Source organism: Mus musculus, chromosome 11 (genome assembly GCF_000001635.26).
Source record: "Mus musculus strain C57BL/6J chromosome 11, GRCm38.p6 C57BL/6J".
Lineage (NCBI taxonomy): Eukaryota > Metazoa > Chordata > Mammalia > Rodentia > Muridae > Mus > Mus musculus.
Window position 1 is genome coordinate 16,493,040 of NC_000077.6, and position 20,466 is coordinate 16,513,505.

Genomic DNA, 20,466 nt, shown 5'->3' on the forward strand with positions numbered 1-20,466 from the left:
AATATATATTATTTACATTTCAAATGTTATCCCTTTTCCTGGTTTCCCCTCTGAAAACCCCCTAGCCCCTACCCTCTACCCCTTCTCACCAACCCACCCACTCCTGATTCCTGGCCCTGGCATTCCCCTACACTGGGGCATAGACCCTTTACAGGACCAAGGGTCTCTCCTCCCAACTAGGCCATCTTCTGCTACATATGCAGCTGGAGTCATGAGTTCCATCATGTGTATTCTTTGGTTGTTGGTTTAGTCCCTGGGAGCTCTGGTAATATTGGTTAGTTCAGATTGTTGTTCCTCCTAGAGGGCTGCAAACCCTTTCTCTAGTTCCTTCACTAGGGACCCTGTGCTCTTTGAGGCTTTTGTGAATACGAGTGTATCCATGGTCTCTTTTTCAGCTTGTTGGAACATTAAAAAGCTGTTGATTTTTTTTAAAGTTGATTTTGTATCCTGCCACTTGGCTGAAATTGTTGCTTCTGGTTTTCTGGTAGAATCTTTGAGATCTCTTATGTGCAGCATATTTGCAAATAGGGATTAATTGACTTCATTTCCTATCTGTATTTCTTAAATTTCCTTCTCTTGCTTTATTGCACTATCTAGTAGTTCTACTGCTAAATTGAAAAAGAATGGAGCTGATAATGGACAGCTGTTTTATTCCTGATTTTAATAGGACTGCTTCAAGTTCCACTGCCTTGCTGTTTATTATGAGAAAATAAGTCATCAATAGCATGCTGTTTCCTGTACTGACTTAGCGTTTTCCTGCTGTGAACAGACACCATGACGAAGGCAGCTCTTATATAAAGACATTTAATTGGAGCTAGCTTACACGTTCATCAAGGCAGGAGGATAGCAGCACCCAGGCAGTCATGGTGTGCAGGTGGAGCTGAGAGTTCAATATCTTCATCTGAGGGCTGCTAGTGGAAGACTTTCAGGCAGATAGGGTTAGGGTCTTATAGCCCACACCACAGTGACAGACCTACTCAAACAAGGCCAAGCATATACAAACTATCACACATATGTACTAACAGACCATGCCTCCTTTCACACTCACCTTCATGTGGTCACCTCCCCCTTTTCAGATTCATTTTGTCACCATTTCTAAACTCTTTTTTTTAACAATCTTTTTATTAGATATTTCTTTATTTACATTACAAATGCTATCCTGAAAGTCCCCTATACACTCCCCCTGCCCTGCTCCCCAACCCACCACTCCTGCTTCTTGGCCCTGGTGTCCCCTGTACTGGGGCATATAAAGTTTGCAAGACCAAAGACCTCTCCTCCCAATGACGGCCACCTAGGCCATCTTCTGCTATATATGCAGCTAGAGACACGAGCTCTGGGGGTACTGGTTAGTTCATATTGTTACTCCTATAGGGTTGCAGATCCCTTTAGCTCCTTGGGTACTTTCTCTAGCTCCTCCATTGGGGGCCCTGTGTTCCATCCAATAGATGACTGTGAGCATCGAGTATTTGCCAGGCACTGGAATAGCCTAACAAGTGAGAGCTATATCAGGGTTCTGTCAGCAAAATCTTGCTGGCATATGCAATAGTGTCTGGGTTTGGTGGCTGATTATTGCATTTCTAAACTCTTAAAAGTCCACCATTCCACCCCGTAGAATCTATGGAAAGCCACAGCAAGTCTAAATATTTCCATTATCTTGAGACATTTCTTTTACCCAAGTGCTCCTCAAATACTATGTACCCTAAAACCCTTCAACAGAGATTCCCTTCCTTCTCACTACACTTATGACACTGGGATCAAGGAAAGGGCAATTATCCTCCTGGGCTTTAACACAGTTTTAGGGTCACTGTCTTCACACAGCTCCCATCTGTAAAGTCTTTATCATCACCAGACACGGTCAGGATTAGACCTGTGGAAAGTGGAGAAGGGTGGATCCAGAGTTAAAGGTCAGCCTCAGTGGCATAGTTACTGGGGTTGAAGGGACAACTATTCTCAATGGACCCATCCACAAGATGGTTCTCCTGTAGGTACTATTCAACACTCAGAGCAGAGTGCTGTTACAGATCATGCCCAATGTCCTTACCTTAGCATGTGAGAGGAAGGCTTAGGGCCAAGGTATTGAACTACTACTTCCCTACAAAGAAATGCCCCAGCACTGTGGAGAATACTACCTCATCCCTACTACAAACCAGTCCCAGTACAATGCTGAAAAAAAAAAGGTAACTGAAATAAAGGTGAATAAATGACCTAACTAAAGAGCATAATACCTAATAAACACAGAAACACAGGGATATAAAAACATCAAAATAATAGGACTCCTGTAAATATCGCCAATCCCTCAGTACTAAATCTTAATGAGGATGAAGTAATCACCACTCCACAGGCTAGAACCCTGGACTGAATAAAAAGGAGAAAGCGAAGCACCAGCATTCATCACTCTCTGCTTCCTGACTGCAGTCACTAGGTAACTAACTGGCTACTTCAAGGATATCACCAGGATGGACTGTACCTTTGGACTGTATGCCCAATAATCCAATAATCTTTCATTCCTTAAGTTGCTTTGTTAAGATATCTTATCATTACAAAATAATTCAATCTAAGACAAAAAGTGGTACCAGCACAAACTAATGTGAAAATTGATTCCTGCAACAGGGTTGCCCATAATAAACCTGATCAGAAGATTCAAAGTTTTAGGAATGGGTTTGAAGGAGAAATGTGGAAGAGTTTGTAACATTGGGATCTAAAAACATTTAAAAATACTTACACTAAAAATACTATAAACAGAGCTAAATGACCAATTCTGGTGCAAGCTTGGAAGACAATACTGAGAAAAGCAAACAGCAGAAGCCAGTTTAATGAGATTTCAGAGGGCAACAAGACGTCTATAAAGAACTGGGCTATAAGCCATTGGGTTCTTCTCGTAAAGAATACAGCTATCTCCTGCCCATGTCTTGAGAAATGTAGTGAAGTGGAGTTGAAAGGTAATGGACTAAGTTACATGGCAAGGGTAACTGCAGGAGAGCACAGTGCTCAAGCTATAGTATGGATACAGCCCTCTGTTCATTTACATTAACAGTAAGAAAAGCAGAATAACATGAAAAATGTGAAATTCATCAAGGAAAGTACTATGAGCAGGCCTGTTCCTCCAGAGAGCTCTAATACAGATGTTGGTACCAGACGTGGTTTTAGAGTAAGAGACATATAAGGATTAATTTTTCAAGTATTTGGATTTGATTATCCAATTTAACAAGACTGACAGTTAATGAAGCCTCTCTTAATTACTGAATCCAAAGTAGCTTTTGCCCAGGAACATGAAAAATACTGAAAGCCCATGGTGGCAATTATTTTACCACCTTAAGACAAATTCATCTGATCATCCTGACTGATCAGTTGAACAAGGCAACAGATTTGGTGACTGTACATAAAATTTGTAGAAAAGAATGAAGCTGCTGGATGGGTGCTCATCTTCAGATATACAGACAGAGAAAAAGAACGAGCTCCATGATAAAACTAATTATACCCTAGCATCTCAAAATACAGTCAAAGACAGCAATGAACTCAGTGAGAAAAGTGACTGACTCTAGGTGCACTGAAATGGCCTGAAAGTTTCTAATTGTGCCCTGGGAGAAAATTTTCTCAGAGCTCAAGTTGTGGAAAATCAAACCAAAGACCTCACATGAAATTGACTGAATTACTACAAAATTCCAAGTCCCAGTCTCAGTTGTTAAAGTGAGGGCATTAATTAGTAAAGGAGATCCTATAACTTGGGATGGAAAGGTATGGACGAATTCTACTGAATCTGAGAACTTTAAATCCTCAGGAACAAAACAACACATTTACTAAGTGATGAAGGGATGATTAAAGAAATTGGCAAAACATGTTTTAAATTGGCAAACACTTAATCTAAAGAAAAGACCTAAGTTAATAAAATTAGACACAGAGCAGCTCTTAATGAAACTCAGATCATTAGGGCATACTTTATATCTGTGTTTCAATACACTGAAACCTTTTTTATAAATAAATTCCAGTTTGACTTACAAAGAATAATCCAAAAGGATACTAGCAACTTAACCAATCTGCTAACTTCACACATAATGACACTGGATGGTAGTAAAGTCTAATTCAAGGAGCTCCAGCTCAGAGATGCATTGATGAACGCTACCAGACATTAATGATGACAAAGCACTAATGTCCCCAAAGGTACAAAACTTCTCAATTAAATACTAGCAAGCTGAATAAAGAATCACATTATCAAATGTTAATTCAGAATGATTAAGTTGGCTACAGTACAGAGACAAGACTGTTTGCATGGCTAGGCATGATTGCTCACACCTTTAATTCCAGCGGCAGATGGATCTATTTCAGTTCTAGTCCAGCCTGGTCTATAGTGAGTTTCAGGATATCTCAGGCATCGTTCTATTGCTGTGAAGAAACAGCATGACCAAGGCAACTCTTACAAGAGAAAGTATTTAATTGTAGACTGACTTACAGTTTTAGAGGTTAGCCCATTATCATCGTGGTGGGAAACAGGCAACATAAAGGCAAACATGGTGCTGGACAAATAGCTGAGTTTTACATCCTGATCTATGCTGGGCCTGATGTAACTTTTTGAAACCTCCAAGCCCATTCCCAGTGACACACTTCATCCAACAAAGCCAATTCTTCCAATCCTTAAATAGTGCCATTCCCTGGTGATTATGCATACAAATATATGAGCCCATAGGGGCCATTCTTATTCAAACCACCACAGTAAGAGAGCTTATCTCAAAAACAATGTTTGTTACATGTTCATAAATTCATAAATCTAATATATCACATTAACAGGCTGACTCAAGGATAGAATGCACAGAATCCTATCAATAGATGAAAGAAAAAAAAAAAACGCCTAAGATACCTACACAAGAAACATTATCTCAATATAACCTAGGGTATATATGACAAGCCTAAGCCAACATTTTTCTAAATCGGGGGAAGAATATTTCTTATAAAATGGAGCAAAAGAAGGGCACTACTCAACTTGAACTAAGTCGTTGAAGCCTTAACCAGAGCAGAAAAAAAACGAGAGAGAAATTAAGTGATAAAAACAGAAAGGGGAGATGTCAAGTTATACCCTATTAAATAGAAAAGATCTTATAGATTCTTCAAGAAAACTCTTCTAGCCAAAAACAATTTCAGCAAAGGAGCAATAAGCAAAATTCACACACACACACACACTTGAAAGAGCATGATCCACATAGGTTATGTTAAACTCCGTCCTCAGTTGGTAGACCTGTTTGAGAAGAATTAGGAATTTGAAAAGTAATGAATGTTTCGGTAAATTACCAACCCAAATATGCCCTGGCAATGAAAACACGACTCAGTTAATATGATTACATGCCGTGCCCCTAGATTGGGCAGATCTACATCTACACTACCATCTTCCACATCTCTGAGACTCATTAGAACTTGAGGTTTCTCCAGGCCATGTGCTCAGCTTTTCTTCCTCCTCCTCCTCCTCCTCTAAGTCCTCTCCCTCTTCCATTTTCTCCTTCTCCATCTCCACCTTCCACTCCACCTTCCCTTTATCTGCCCAATCATCAGCTCTCCTTTATTTTACAAATTAAGGTGGGAAGCAGGTTTAAAGGAAATCACCTGAGTGCTGACTCATTCCGTTTTAGAAGCCCCTCACAGGAGAATGGAATTAACATCAAATATAATTAGCCCCAGGGCTATCCACAACAAAAGAGATTTCTTTGGTGAAGAATATAAACCTTATTTTGAATCTGCCTTGTGATTATTAGCAGTCTCTCTTTTGCAGGTCTATCTTTGGTGAAAAAGAGCAAATGGTACAAAACAAAAAACCAACCAGCAGCCCCCCCCCCCCAAAAAAAAAAGTTTGAGGAGAAAAGGAACAAAGGGAAATTTAATGATGGAGCCAGGGCTCTTGCTGAATGAGTAAAGGGGGAGCTGAGTCAGCAATAGGATAAAGGAGTAGGGAGTGTACCCTTAGAGGAAGCTTCCACCCAGCTAAGCCTCCAATTTGTGAATGAAAAAAGCTTAAGAATTTTCCCTTTCACCCCCTCCCCCCCACCCCCCCCACCCTCCCACCCCACCCCCACTCCTGCCCCAAAGCCCCAAAGCCAAACAACAACAAATAAAAGCTGCTGCAAATGTGATTCAGTGGGGCCAGGCTTCCATCCAAGCAGAAGACAAAACCTGGGAGGGTTGCCCACATGGTTCTTGCTTCAGAGACATGAAGGATAAATAAAGGAGTTGGGATAGTCTTACTTCATGTTTAAGGAAAGCTGTGAAAACAACCAATGTGCGGCAAGCCAGTCCCTGCAAGGAGGTCCTGAACTGACAAGTGCTTAGAGACCACTCAAAGCCCAATAGGACTATTTATTGCCAGATACTGTAATAGGCCTGAAGTATCACCTTTCATGGTGTATGTATGGCAACTCTTGGTTGTCAACTTGACTATATTTGGAATTAACAAAAACACTAAAGTGGGGCACAACTGTGGGAGGTTTTTGCTTTGACTTGAAGTGGGAAGATCTACTTCTATACCCACATCTTTGGTGCAGAAAGACATCTTTAATCCCAGTCTTTTGAGCTAAGAAAATGGACCTTTAATCTGGGCCACACCTTCTGATTGGAAGAAGGAAGTTTTTGCTCTACTTGCTTTTGCCTCACTGGCAGCTCCAGCCCTTCATTGGCATCAGAGCCGGCTTCTCCAGAATTTCACCAGATATTGCAGGTGAGCTAAGAATCAGCCTTGAGGACTGAACTACCAGATCCTTGGACCTTCCCTCCATTGTTGGATTAGCTGGACTACATACAGTGTGTAAATCATTCTAATAACCCTCCTTGGATGGATGGACAGATAGATTCATTGATTCATTCCTTCTATAAGTGCTGTTACTCTAGAGAACCCTAATTAATAGTTATAAGGAATGTCTAAACTTCAATTTCATTCCATTATGTTTGTTAGGTGGCTTCTATGTGCAGACACCAACTCTAAACATTTGGGATAAAGTGGTAAATGAGTCAAAATGCCTATCTTCTACCTTTTTGCAGACAGCAAAAATAAAATATTTAGGCAAGATGGTAGAAAACACATCAAAATAAGTAAATAAGTAGAAAACCAATAGAGATTAAACCAGTTTACCAAGTCTTCTTATGAAGATTATTATTAGATTATTATAAGAGTTCTTGTTGAACTCTGAATTTACATGTTGTGTAGAAAATACTTAGGTTACTCCTGTATTTGTGTCAGAAATCAGTCATATCAAGCTCATCAATATGACACATTTCTCCTTTAACAACAAAAAATTAAAGCTCACTCAACTCTATCCTCCAACAAAATATATTGATGTTCTGAACATGTATAAATCCTCCAGTAGGTGTTTACACGTTTGTAAATATATACAGATATACTGGTAAATATATATTTGTATCCATACATTTTTAACCTCTAAGGAATTATATGAAACGTGTAGTTTTATAGTATCCTCAAGGTAGGGATAGCCAATGATTTGCTGCATCTTCAATTCCAAGGACGACGCTTCATTCACGATTCAAACACTGGAAACATTTCAAAATCATACTATCAGTTATAATCACAATGACTTAAAAAAAAAATGAAGGATCCAAAAAGAGAAAATCGGATTATTTCCTATACTTGGATGTATCCCCAGTGCGACAGAGTTGAGTGGTAGGCCCAGACAATTACTAAGCAGCTTGCAGCTGCTAGCTGTCCATTTCCTGCTCTCTCAGGCACAATCAAAGTATGAGTTGGCAACAAGTCCTTTGCAGGATGCTGGAACCTGAACACTGTTCCCAATGTTCAGAACTCTTAAGTTTTTAGTAAGTTCATCAATACGTGCCATAACACTAGCAATACAAAACACAGACTTAAAGTTCTGTCACCATGTGTGCTGATGAGTAGACAAAAAACAAATTCAGAATCAATAAACTCAGAACGGTGATATTCACGGAGGTGTGACTGGTTAGCACTTTGTGGGGAAAGACGTTCACTTCCAGACTTTAACCAGATTTTCAGAAAGCTGCTTCAAATATCACCTCAACTGCTGCATTATCTGTCTACAATTTAAGTGCAATGTGGACAAAATCACTATCCTACCTCAAAAGTAATGGTTTCACGATCTTTCCCATCATTTACCCACTGTTTCTACTACAGCAGAACATCTCAGAAAATGCTACCTATGATTTTAATGTGTTGTTCTAACGTTCCAGGGATATTTAATCTCCAGCTATGAGAGCGGGTATTTGGGTGATTGGGTCACACAGGGTCCTCCTTACCTGAGGGATTATGGCCACTATTAAAGCCTCTTCGTACATCTCCTTGTCCTTTAGCATCCTAGGCCACTCTTTGAAGCCCTGAGACCATGTTCCCAGCATCCCCTGAACCTGCTGGCACTGCTACACTTGGCTTTCATGGCTCTCAGGATGTGAAAAGGGAATCCTCTCCCTACAAACTACTCAGCTTCGAGTTATAGCTGTCCAAACAGTCTAAGGCAGAAAAGCATCTGAATTTACAATGTTTCAGCAATTGTTGTAATTTTTTCCTTCAAACCAAAAAACCTCAAGGGAATAAAAAAAAAAAAACTAGTATCATCTTTTACTAAAATTTGATAAATGTCTGTTATGGAAAAAGTGTTTATTTTGAAATTATTTTAATTGAGAAGTAGAAAACCTCATAGGAAGGAGGAAGAAACAAAACACCACACAGCATTCAGGCAACGCTTTACTTCATGCCCTTTCCCCCGCTCTGGCTCACTCGTCCCATGATGAGAAGGACTCAGCCACCCCTGCAAGAGAAAGAAAAGCAGTCACGTTTAAGCATATCATTTGAAATGCAACATGCTGTGATTTTATGAAATCAAACACATTTTCAAGAGAACACCACCTAACTTTATTCCACAACAGTATAAAAGAATATTTTTTTATAAAAGTATAACACTAAATTAAAATCTGAAGTTAAAAAGGTCCTTGATGATGGGTGGCTTCTGGGGCAGGTATATTTTAACACTCATGTGCTTTAAGAAATGTCATTTTGAAACAGTCTGACATGTCCTTCTAAACATAACAAAATGCATTAATTACACATGAAGTTTTCAACTTTACATGACATGCAAGTAAGAAACCAGTTTAAAAGAGAGAAAAAGATGACACCTCTCTCCTCAACCAGCAGACCATCAGGGAGATCCACAAATATGGTTTAAGCACAATGAAAACAAAACATCTCTACAGAAGACCACCTACATTTAAAAGCATAGCACTATATGCTTCCTCTGAATTACAGCATTGTGCACACTAATTTTGACCATTGTAAAACAAAACCAAAAAGACAAAAATCACCCCCAAAAAATCATGAGAAAAAAAAGGGGGGGATTTCAAGTCAATCTAGTGAGGAGTTTGTGGGTATATTTCTCTTTCCATCTTCTTTGGTTTACATTGTTTCAAGCACCTAAAAAATTTTCTTTCAGTTCTACAGTTATCATGCTGTGACATGGAAAGTGTGTTTTCTTTCACCCCACCACCACTAAAACCCTGTTTTATTTGGCTTTCAGTATGAGAAAAAACAAAATATTAAATGGTAGATAAATTGTAAAACAACGAAATAGTGTTTTAAGTACAAGATACATTTTCCAAGTAGCTGGCATCCAACACGTTTCCCATGTTGCTCTAGCACCTGTGAGCCACTCAAGTTATTCATTCTCTCTGTACCTCAGTTTCTTCCTGAGGACTAAATGAGTTGACTCACATTCAACAATAACAGAATAAGGTCTCAGCAAAGGCTGGCTATTATCATCATCTACATCTTTATTAGAAAAGGATAAAGAATTCAAATCATTTAGTTAATTCAACTAATATTTATCCAGTGTTCTAAACACCCACATACCAATCTCTCTCTCTCTTCTCTCCTCTTCTCCCGCCCTCGAGTGTGTGCGTGTCTGTGTTTATGTGCCTGTGTGTGTATCAAGATCAGACCCTCACAAGATAGGGTACATACTATTGGAACTTGCATTTCAGTTTCTAAAACAATGAAAAATAAATTTCTATTATCTCCAAATTACCCTGTTATAGCAGCTCAAAGACTATGGCAGAAGAGCACCTGATATACAATATTCACCAGGTCATTTTCCTATAAACCACAATATTCAGTGTCATAAAGAAAAACAATCATTATTTTGTATTATTAGAATTTGATCACCTGGAAAATGTTTATTTTGAAATATAGTTTAGAAATAAAACAATCTGGGGGAGGGGTGGCAAAAACAGAAAAACACAACGTCTACATGCAGATAAGTAAGAGCGGCCACCAAATCCACAATCTTGAGGTGGCAGAAGCACACATCAAAGTGTTACCCAAGTACACTCAAGTCTGTCAGGAAAGATAAAAGTATCTGCTAATAAGTAAGTGAATGCTTGGAGGAAAAACTACTGCGTCCAAAACAAAAAACGAAACCAAAGACTTATTTTGTTGTTCTGGAGGACAAAATGAAGGACATCATCTCGGAAAACAAACTCTTGTCATTAAAAAACCTTGATAAACTTAAGTTGCCTGGCTGTGGCTGTACTGTGAGGCAAGAGGAGCCCAAACACCGACCGGAAGAGCTACTGCGCTTCTTTCCCACGGAGAAGGCAACTGGTCAGAAATCTCTCTGAGACTCCACAACTCCAAAGCTGGCACTTCTCATCAGTAACACAAATGAGGTTTCTCTGTGACATTTCTCATCAGTAGCACAAATGAGAAGATTCAATGACTCACTTCCCTCGGCTTTCCTATTGTTCTGGTTTGTTTTGATGCATGGTCTCATGTGACCTTGCACTTGGAGCAATCTTCCTGCTCCTAACTCTCTACCCTAAAGCTAGAGCACCTTAGGCACATATCAAGTATGCCCATCCTAACTCTACAACTCTTTATTATTCAAAAATATCACTATGTGTTACTTTTGTTTAAACACATCTAACGATATGAATTTAGCCACATGCTATGCAAAAACCAACTCTACCCGTACTAGTGATAAAATACCTAATACTAAAGAGACGTAATTAAGGAGTTTTTTAAAGTAGATTTGAACTTTACCACCCATAAAGTCAGTATTATTAATTCAAAACGGGAGAGGAGATTGATATATTATAACTACAAAATGATAGACTATAGAAGAAATGAGAGTGCTGGCTCGGACGTTACAAGCACACTCTTGCAGAGGACAGGGATTCAGTTCCTAGCATCCACTGGAGGCAGCTCACTTCAGAAGTAATCTCTAACATACCCCAAATAAGAACTACCATCCTCTCGCACAATGGGTAATTAAGTTACCCAGGGCTATGTTGGTTACTAAACAACAAAGAAAGATGCAGGCAATCTGCTGTCCGATTTCTACTACAATGGTGATGCTTAGAAGAAGCACGGGCTCTCTACACCTTACAGAATCAACAAGATACAAGAAGCACAGGACTTGTCATGAGTCTGCTCTGTCACTGAGGAGTTGACAGTGCTACACTGTGCCTTTAATTTTAAAGTAAATTAGTATTAAAGTATACTAAAAAGCTGACATGGTTCCTATAACAATGGTATTAGATACAAGAGCCTTTTAAAGGTATTAGATACACAACAGCAGCACAACATCATGAGTCATGTCTGTACATTAATAGAACAGATTAATCTCCAACTGAAGTGGTTTCATTTGCAGTCATCGCTAGACAGTCTATTTTATAAGGTGACTTACACAATAATGTTATTAATGGGTATATGGATCAGTTTCACGAAGAAGCCAATGAATCCCATGATAGCAAATCCTATAGCTGTAGCCATGGCAATCTTCTGGAATTCTGAATTTAAAACACAAAGTTTGCAATTAGCTTCTGTCAGTCATAGAAAGTATGAAGGAGAGCTATCAGTAATAAAGATACCAGCATACAGATTAGTAGGCACATCATTTTAAAAACACAAAGTTGGAGTACTAATAATATAAATGTTGACTTATGGGTTTTTAAATCCCATACTATGCTGATATGTAGAGGGAACAGAAACAGAAATGAGTTCATCAAAAAACACCATAAGTATTTATTCTTCAGTGACAAAAACACAAAAAGAAAAAGAAAAAAAAAAAGAATTGAAGTCAACCGAAGTAGTGGTTCGCAATATTTTTTAAACTGTAACATTGATTAAACAATAAAGCTATAGCTTTTGGGTATAGTATAGACAACTAATTGTCTTTAGTACCATGGTAAAATAAAACATAAGAACTGCAAATTCACATTAAGAAGAGCAGTTTTTCAGAAAGATTTCAACTCTGGTGTATTTCAGTCCTATTCTATCTCCTAAGGACACGTTCTCTGACCACCTCACCTAGTTCAACTAGTATGCGATACCCAGATCTCCTCATTCTCTTCCTTCATACCTCCACCAAGGCAGAATTAAAATGATTACTGTAATGATTGGATGGCCTTCCCTGACAGACCCCAGCTGCGTGAGAATAAGGGTCAGTATCAATTATTGTATTTACATAATCAATGTGTGCTGGCTAGTTTTATATCAACTTGAAATAAGCTAGTCATTTGAGAGAAAAAACCCAACTGAAAAATGCTTAACATCCAGCTGTAGTCAGACAAGCCTGTAGGGCATTTTCTCAATTCATGATTGTGGAGAGAGGACCCAGCCCATTGTGGTACGCCCTGGGTTCTATAAGAAAGTAGGCTGAACAAACCGTGAGGAGCAAGCAAATAAACAGCATTCCTCCATGGCCTCTGCATCAGCTCCTGCTTCTAGGTTCCTGTCCAGATTCAGTTTCTCCCTTGGCTTCCTTCAGTGGACCGGGATTCAAGATACATAAGCCAAATAAACCCATTCACCTCCAAATAGCCTTTGGTCATGGTTGTTCATCGCAGAGAACTAACCCTAAGAGAGTATGTGACTCTATTATAAGAGTCTGCCTTAAATTCTAACCCAACCAATTCACAAATTAAAGTAGACAAATCTAGCACACCTATGAAACTTTGACATAAGAAAGTATCGTTACTTTGTAGGGTATAATAACTACTGCATTAACTTCATGTTGAGGTTTTATTGACTCGCGAGCAGAGCAGGGAAGCTGACCAAGTTTTCACACACTAGAAATATGGAAGGCACTACACTACAACTAACTTAAATATGGTATGTATGATAAGGCCTGAATAATCTCATATCATAAAGAAAAGCTTTAAGCAGCTTGCTAAGAAGGACATAAAGACAGGGCCACGATAGTGGCAGCAGTGCAATGTTCCTTTTAACAGTGTGCTAAGCAAGCGCTCCATCATTGAGCTGACTTCCAGGCCTGCAGAGATTTAGTGTTTTATCTCACTCTCAAGACCAAGATAGTATTACCTTTTCTGTCGGGTTTGGTGCATCTTTTAACCAGCCGAATTGAGTCCTTTACAAACTGCCGGCTGGGCTCCACAAACTGCATTACCTGATCCATGTTTGTCTGTTTAAAAAATAAAAGCAAAAACAACACACTCAGTAGTATTCTCTCACATATTAGGACTTATTGAGTTATACACAGAGGCAGCACAGTCCTGAATTCAATTCATAAAGAAAAAAGCTCTTCCAAGTTCATAAAGAAAAAAGTTCTTCCAAGCCTAAATTTAGAGTGGTTTTATGATATACAAGAAAGCACGAGACTCAAACAAGCGAGCACTGATCTTACCAATGTTGTTATCCTCCCTGGCAAAGGATCATACACTCATTAAAGGATTCTCTCATTACAAGATTAAGCAATAACAGCCCCCTTTCCTATCAACTACATTCATCTAACTATTCCGGCTAAGAAACCAAAAAATAGTTACGCTTAATACTACTTTTTAAAGTTCAAACTATTGAAAACTTAGGATCTACTACAACAAGTTCCAACTATGGTGTAACAAGAGCCTAAAATGGAGGCAAGAGTACACTCCAATCAAGTTGCTGGAAGTCATGCCCATATAATATATTTAAGTAAAAGTAGATTTCTTGGGGTGGGCAGACAGATGAATATTCCAAACAACAAAAATTGGCAAGATTCAGATTCTGCAAAGCCTTCAGCTAAATGTTTAGGTTTGAATATTTTGAGGTTCTTTTGAAACTCTATTAAGAATACAACGACTCTGAGAGCCACTGGTAACGGAGCCACAGTATTTGTACTCCATTTCCAGGTCTTAGAAGTCAGATGATAATTACACTCTCTAGCTAGAAAATAGAAGCCCTGCTGGGTCCCAGTTTTAAGCCGTGAACAGTGGACAAATAGCTGAACCACTTAAGGTACACACTAAGAAATCAATTCACAGCCTGATACAGAAAGCAAAGGGACGCCTGTTTTCTCGGTGTTTCATTTAGCTGTTCTTCAAATCCAACAGCCCTAAAACCACTAGACCAACCACTGCACTCGCTGTTAGAGGAGAGCACGAGTCCACTAAGACTTCTCGATGCTGACTACTGATCAAACACTTTTACTTTAAATTTCGACACCTGAACACAACTTCACAAGAGGTTCAAAGCATCAGGCTCTGGAAGCCACAAGAGACAATGAGTTCACCAACAGTGTGAGGATGTTCAGGCAGGGGATGTTCAGGGAGAAGGCTGAACCCTAGATCCAGACGCTAAGCTCTGAGTTCGTGAACTTTTGGAAACCCTCCTCCTTAGAGGTCTTGACTGGCTAATTCCATCTGAGGCTACGTAGGTAGAACCTGTGCCTGGATTTTGCCCTTTTCATAAATGAATGGCTCTCTGTCCACCTGTCCATCAGCGACCCGGCTCAGCCAACTTGTCCACAGTTCTGCAGCTTCCAGGTCCAGCTCCTGGCCTCCAGGCTTATCAAGGACGTCCTCGTGACCCCAGCCCGTGGCCCCTTCGCCGCCCCTTTCCCCGGGGGTTCCTTTGATCTCCACGACCCCCAGGCCCGCTCATCTCGCGCCCACTTAGATCCCGGCCCCAATCATCCCACCGGACGCTCGTACCTCCAGTTTCTTCACCTCCCCTGGTCCCTCCGTGTCCCTGGCCTCCCATCCCGCGGCCCCTTTGTGCCATGAACCCTAGACCAGCTTTCCCCTACCTACCACTCATGAGAAAATCCTTACTTACTGGATGGCGGATTGAGAGCGTAGAGACACGTAGCTCAGGAGAGAACCGAGCCCAACGGAACCGGAAGCTGGCAACCCACAGCCCGCCCATTCCTCCTTTCAATTGGCTCTTCACGCAGAGACGTCACTACGCCGGCGCAGTGCTACGTGTGTTTCTCCCGGCTTCCCGAGCAGAGGCCGACCTGAGCGATTCGGGTCTCTCCAGCTGAACGGGCGGGCGGTGTGGGATCTTGGTTCCCGATTGTTCGCCTCCCGGTCTCGGGCGCAGCCTCTCCAGCAGCCTCTCCAGCAGCCTCAACGTAAATCCACGAAGTGTCGCTAGTTAGTTAGTGAGTGAGTGTCTGCGCTACAGCTATGAGTCTCCCCGCTGCGCATGCAAATAATGTCACTGATCAAAAATGAAACAAACATCTCAGTATGAACGACCTAATTCAAACTATTCTCCATTCCCGGAAAATGACTTTCTGCTTATTATTCATGGGAATATAGAGGGAATTAAGACCGCCTACCTAGAACTTTCTTGTCCCCAATGAGGAATTAGATGTACTGCTGGTACTAACAGTCTCTGAGTGCAATACATTTGACATTTCTGAGTTAAGATTTGTTGCTTGGATAATCTTGATTGGCTCTATCAGTAGGCTTTGAAGAGTTTTTACTTCATTTCACGTGCAACCTCGGGCAAGTACTGTGAAACAGATTACAATACTTTGCTTTCATATGGAGCACAAACCATAATTCTACCATTAGTATCTAAAAGACCTATAAAAATTTTCTTCCAATCACTAAAAAAGATACAGCAGGTTTGCAAGTGTCATGAAGCACTACCTTGAAACATTAGTTCTTTGCTATTTGAAGGAGTTGTTTTTGTATATTCAAAATGAGCAATTAGAGTTTCTTTTTTTAACTCAGCTTGCAGCCATATATTGGGAAGTGACAACTGTCAATCTGGCATAACTTGGCCTTTGGATATAAAAGGGGTTAATGCAGCTACTGTATTATAACATTCTTATGTTTTTCGTGGTTGTTTCAGTATAAGTACGCATCTATAAATCTATCACTTGAGAATAGGAGGTGTGTAGATGTTCCAGGTCACCCTTAGCTACATAGAAATTTGAAGGACAGCTTGGGTTATATGAAAAACGTCTCAAAACAAAACAAATATATATATACACATTCAAGCCCAGGATTAAACACTGCAAAAAGATAAAACAGGAGAGTGATTCATATATTAATGATGTTTAAAGAAACACAGAATCCATAAGAATTCAGGAGAAGTGGAACTGAGTAAAACAAAAAAATATGATTTTTAAAACCACTAAAACAGGGCAGCTAAATATAGGTGACAAACTTCTAGCATACTGTGAAGGATTATCCAAATTAGGTTACTTACTGGCTGGGTTTTTGTGTCAACTTGACACAGCTGGAGTAATCACAGAGAAAGGAGCTTCAGTTGAGGAAATGCCTCCATGAGATCCAGCTGTGGGGTATTTTCTCAATTAGTGATCAAGGGGGAAAGGCCCCTTGTGGGAGGTGTCATCTCTGGGCTGGTAGTCTTGTGTTCTATGAGAAAGCAAGCTGAGCAAGCCAGGGGAAGCAAATCAATAAGAATGATTGGCCTCTCCATGGCCTCTGCATCAGCTCCTGCTCCCTGACCTGCTTGAGTTCCAGTCCTGACTTCTTCAGTGATGAACAACAGTATGGAAGTGCAAGCTGATTAAACCCTTTCCTCCCCAACTTGCTTCGTGGTCATGATGTTTGTGCAGCAATAGAAACCCTGACTAAAGCTGGGCATGGTGGCGCACGTCTTTAATCCCAGCACTCGGGAGGCAGAGGCAGGCGGATTTCTGAGTTCGAGGCCAGCCTGGTCTACAAAGTGAGCTCCAGGACAGCCAGAGCTATAAAGAGAAACCCTGTCTCAAAAAACCAAAAAAAAAAAAAAAAAAAGAAACCCTGACTAAGACAGTTACCCTCCCACCTAGTAACCCAGGTTACCCTGAGAGTTCATCCTGTCCTTTTCCAGAGTCTATGTGTGCATTTTTCCTAGGATCCTGTGTATGCATTGCTTTGCATCTGTGTGACAGTTCCCTGTGTAAACTTTGGTTGGTTCTCACCAGGTTTTCAGCCCAGTGAATGCCATGTGACTCTGTCTCCTTTTCTTTTAGACAGTTCTGGTAGTATTCTTCTATTCTTCTGCTCAGGTTTCAATGATTCACACGGTTGTTCTGAGTTCCACAGGTGGCCGCAGGCTGAGGAGCCACTGATATAAGTCTTATGAAATGATATCTTGTTTCTGACCTGTGGGTTGCCTACTACCTCTTACTCAGTAAACTTACTCAAAGAGGAGGGATTTCCTGTATTTACTTCTCATTTGCCCCCATATTTATGTGATTGTTGTTATTGCTTACTTGCTTGCTTATTTGTGGTGTTAGGGGTTGAACCCAGAGCTGTGTGCATGCTAGACAATTAGTATAACACTGAGCTACAACGTATCCTAAGACACATTTTAGAAATTTCTCCTACCTAATATTATGTACTTTGACAACATCATATTTTTTTCTCTTCCAGTAACGAGTTTACTAGCTTCAGTGAGATCAAGTTTACTAGATTCCATATGAGAGATTGTATTAAACTTGCCACACTCCAGGGTCTTCAGTGTTTTCCCATGTGATAGAATTTTACTCTTTATGAATGTAATTCTATTGTACATTCATATCATATTTTACAACCATTCTTCTGTTGGTAGATACTTTGGGTGACTCCATATCTTTGCTGCCACAAGAAGAGCTGTATAAGCATGAAAGCACAGACGTGGTGTTTTTTGGAATTCTGTTGAGTATATACCCAGCAATAGGGTGAAAAACAAAACAAAACATAGACAGCATCAAGTTTCCACAAGGATGCAAGGTTAAAGGGGATCACTTTGCTTGTAGGAAGATAAATGATAAAGCCACTTTGGGAGACAAACTGGAAATTCCTTACCAAAGGTACCCATAATCCTTGTCTTAGCTAAGTTCTCTATTGCTGTGTTTACATCACGCCCGAAAGCAACTTAAGGAGGGAAGGGATCTATGTCATCTTCCATTTCCAAGTAGTAGTCCATCTCTGAGAGAAGTCAGGGCAGGAACTCAAGCAGGGCAACAATACCAAGACAGGAAATGAAGCAGGAGCCATGGAGGAACACTGCTTATAGGTTTGATCCATATGGCTTGTTCAATGTGTTTTCTTATATACCCTAGGCCCTTTATAGGGGTGGCAACACCCACAATCAGCTGGAACTATCAGTCACTATTTAAGAAAATGTCCCACAGGCTTACCAATAGGCCAATTATATGGGCTGTTTGGGACATAGTCTCAATTGTAGTTTTGTCTTCTCAGATATGTCTAGGTTTAAGTAAAGTTGACAAAAACCAACCAGGACAGTTCTCCATACTACCCTCCAACAATAGAAAATGCCATGTTTACACAGAAACCTATAGCTATTTTATTAGCTTTTCTTTCTTAATTGCCATGACATAGAGAAAAACAATATACTTCAATAGCTGTGTGCTTAAATAGGCTGGACAAATCAAGATTGTACCAAAAGAAACTAGTGAGTGATCCACGTGAAAAGTCATGAAGTTAAGGTCAGATTACTAATTACAAGAAGCCAATCTGAGAAGTCTATGTAACCTTTGATTCCATGCATACAATACTCTACAAAAGGAAAACTGTGAAGGACAGAAAAAGATCAGCAGCTAGTCAGGAGTGTCCTGGGCTATAGAAAGGAGGGAATGGTGGAGCGCAGGAGACTGCCAGTTCAGTTGGAACTTCTGGATGTCATTTCAGTGCTGACATATGTTGTATTTGTTGGACCATGTAGAAGTACGCAGAGAATGAACACTAATGTGCAATGTGTGTTTCAGTTTAATATGTAAATGTTAGTTAATAAATTTTTGTAACAAGATATAGACACATTAATGAAGTTGAATTCTTAATTTATAACTAAAAGTGTTGGACTAGTGAACTGGTTTTCATTCATACCAGGGAAGAAATCCTGGAGGACACACTCAGAGCCAACAAAGATAAGGGAGCCCATTCCAACTCAGGGCTTGAAATCAGCACTACAAATACTTTAACCTAATCCCCACTCTTCCAGATATGTCTAGATTCAAGCAACCCTGGCCTGCTAATGGATAGAATCCAGCTATGTACAGCAAACATAATACATCATGACCAAGAACGATTTCTTGAAATGATGGAACTGTGTAATTTGTATGCAGTCCCATTTATTTTCTTGGAACAGAGTGCAGCCATAGAAATAATATGGTCGCTAAGCCATACACACAAAATATGTAGTGTTTTGCCAGGGTAGTGGTGCCTACCATTAATCCCAGCACCCAAGAGGCAGAGGCAGTTGGATCTCTGCGAGTTCCAGGCCAGCCTGGTCTACAAAGAGAGTTCCATGACATCAAGGACTACCAAAAGAAACACTGTCTTAAAAAAACAACAACAACCAAGCACTCAAAGCATTTAGACATTTATAGGAAATTTGTGCAAACTCTTGAAATAGATATTATATAGGTCAATATAGACTAGAGAGAGACCACTTTCTTTTCTTTTCTTTTTTATTTCATTTACATTTCCAATGCTATCCCAAAAGTCCCCCACACGCTGCCCTACCAATCCCCCATCCACCCACTCCCACTTCTTGGCCCTGTCGTTTCCCTGTACTGAGGCATATAAAGTTTGCACGACTAATGGGCCTCTCTTTCCACTGACGGCCAACTAGGCCATTTTCTGATTCATATGCAGCTAGAGACATGAGCACCAGGGGGGTACTGGTTAGTTCATATTGTTGTTCCACCTATAGGATTGCAGATCCCTTTAGCTCCTTGGGTACTTTCTCTAGCTCCTCCATTGGGGGCCCTGTGGTCCATCCAATAGCTGACTGTGAGCATCCACTTCTGTGTTTGCTAGGCCCCGGCATAGTCTCACAAGAGAGAGCTATATCTGGGTCCTTTCAGCAAAATCTTGCTAGTGTATGCAATGGTGTCAGCATTTGGAAGCTGATTATGGGATGGATCCCCGGATATGGCAGTCTCTAGATGGTCCATCCTTTCATCACAGCTCCAAACTTTGTCTCTGTAACTCCTTCCATGGGTGTTTTGTTCACTATTCTAAGAAGGGGCAATGTGTCCACACTTTGGTCTTCGTTCTTCTTCAGTTTCATGTGTTTTGCAAGTTGTATCTTATATCTTGGGTATCCTAAGTTTCTGGGCTAATATCCACTTCTCAGTAAGTACATATTGTGTGAGTTCCTTTGTGATTGGGTTACCTCACTCAGGATGATGCCCTCCAGTTCCATCCATTTGACTAGGAATTTCATAAATTCATTCTTTTTAATAGCTGAGTAGTACTCCATTG

At 40.3% G+C, this 20,466-nt stretch overlaps 1 protein-coding gene across 3 annotated transcripts; it reads right to left on the reverse strand.

The window, feature by feature from the left end:
• Nucleotides 1-8,598: 8,598 nt before the first annotated feature.
• Sec61g (SEC61, gamma subunit) lies at nucleotides 8,599-15,445 on the reverse strand. Of its 3 annotated transcripts, none has more exons than NM_011343.3 (4): nucleotides 15,065-15,445; nucleotides 13,334-13,433; nucleotides 11,697-11,799; nucleotides 8,599-8,768 (listed from the first exon to the last, which is right to left on the reverse strand). In NM_011343.3, the coding sequence occupies exons 1-4, from the start codon at nucleotides 15,152-15,154 to the stop codon at nucleotides 8,759-8,761; spliced, it is 303 nt and encodes a 100-aa protein (NP_035473.2). In that variant the 5' UTR covers nucleotides 15,155-15,445; the 3' UTR covers nucleotides 8,599-8,758. The 3 variants fall into 3 exon arrangements, with proteins under 3 accessions (NP_035473.2, NP_001103442.1, NP_001103441.1); NM_001109972.1 differs by having other exon boundaries at nucleotides 15,061-15,445; NM_001109971.1 differs by having other exon boundaries at nucleotides 15,040-15,445.
• Nucleotides 15,446-20,466: the final 5,021 nt, after the last annotated feature.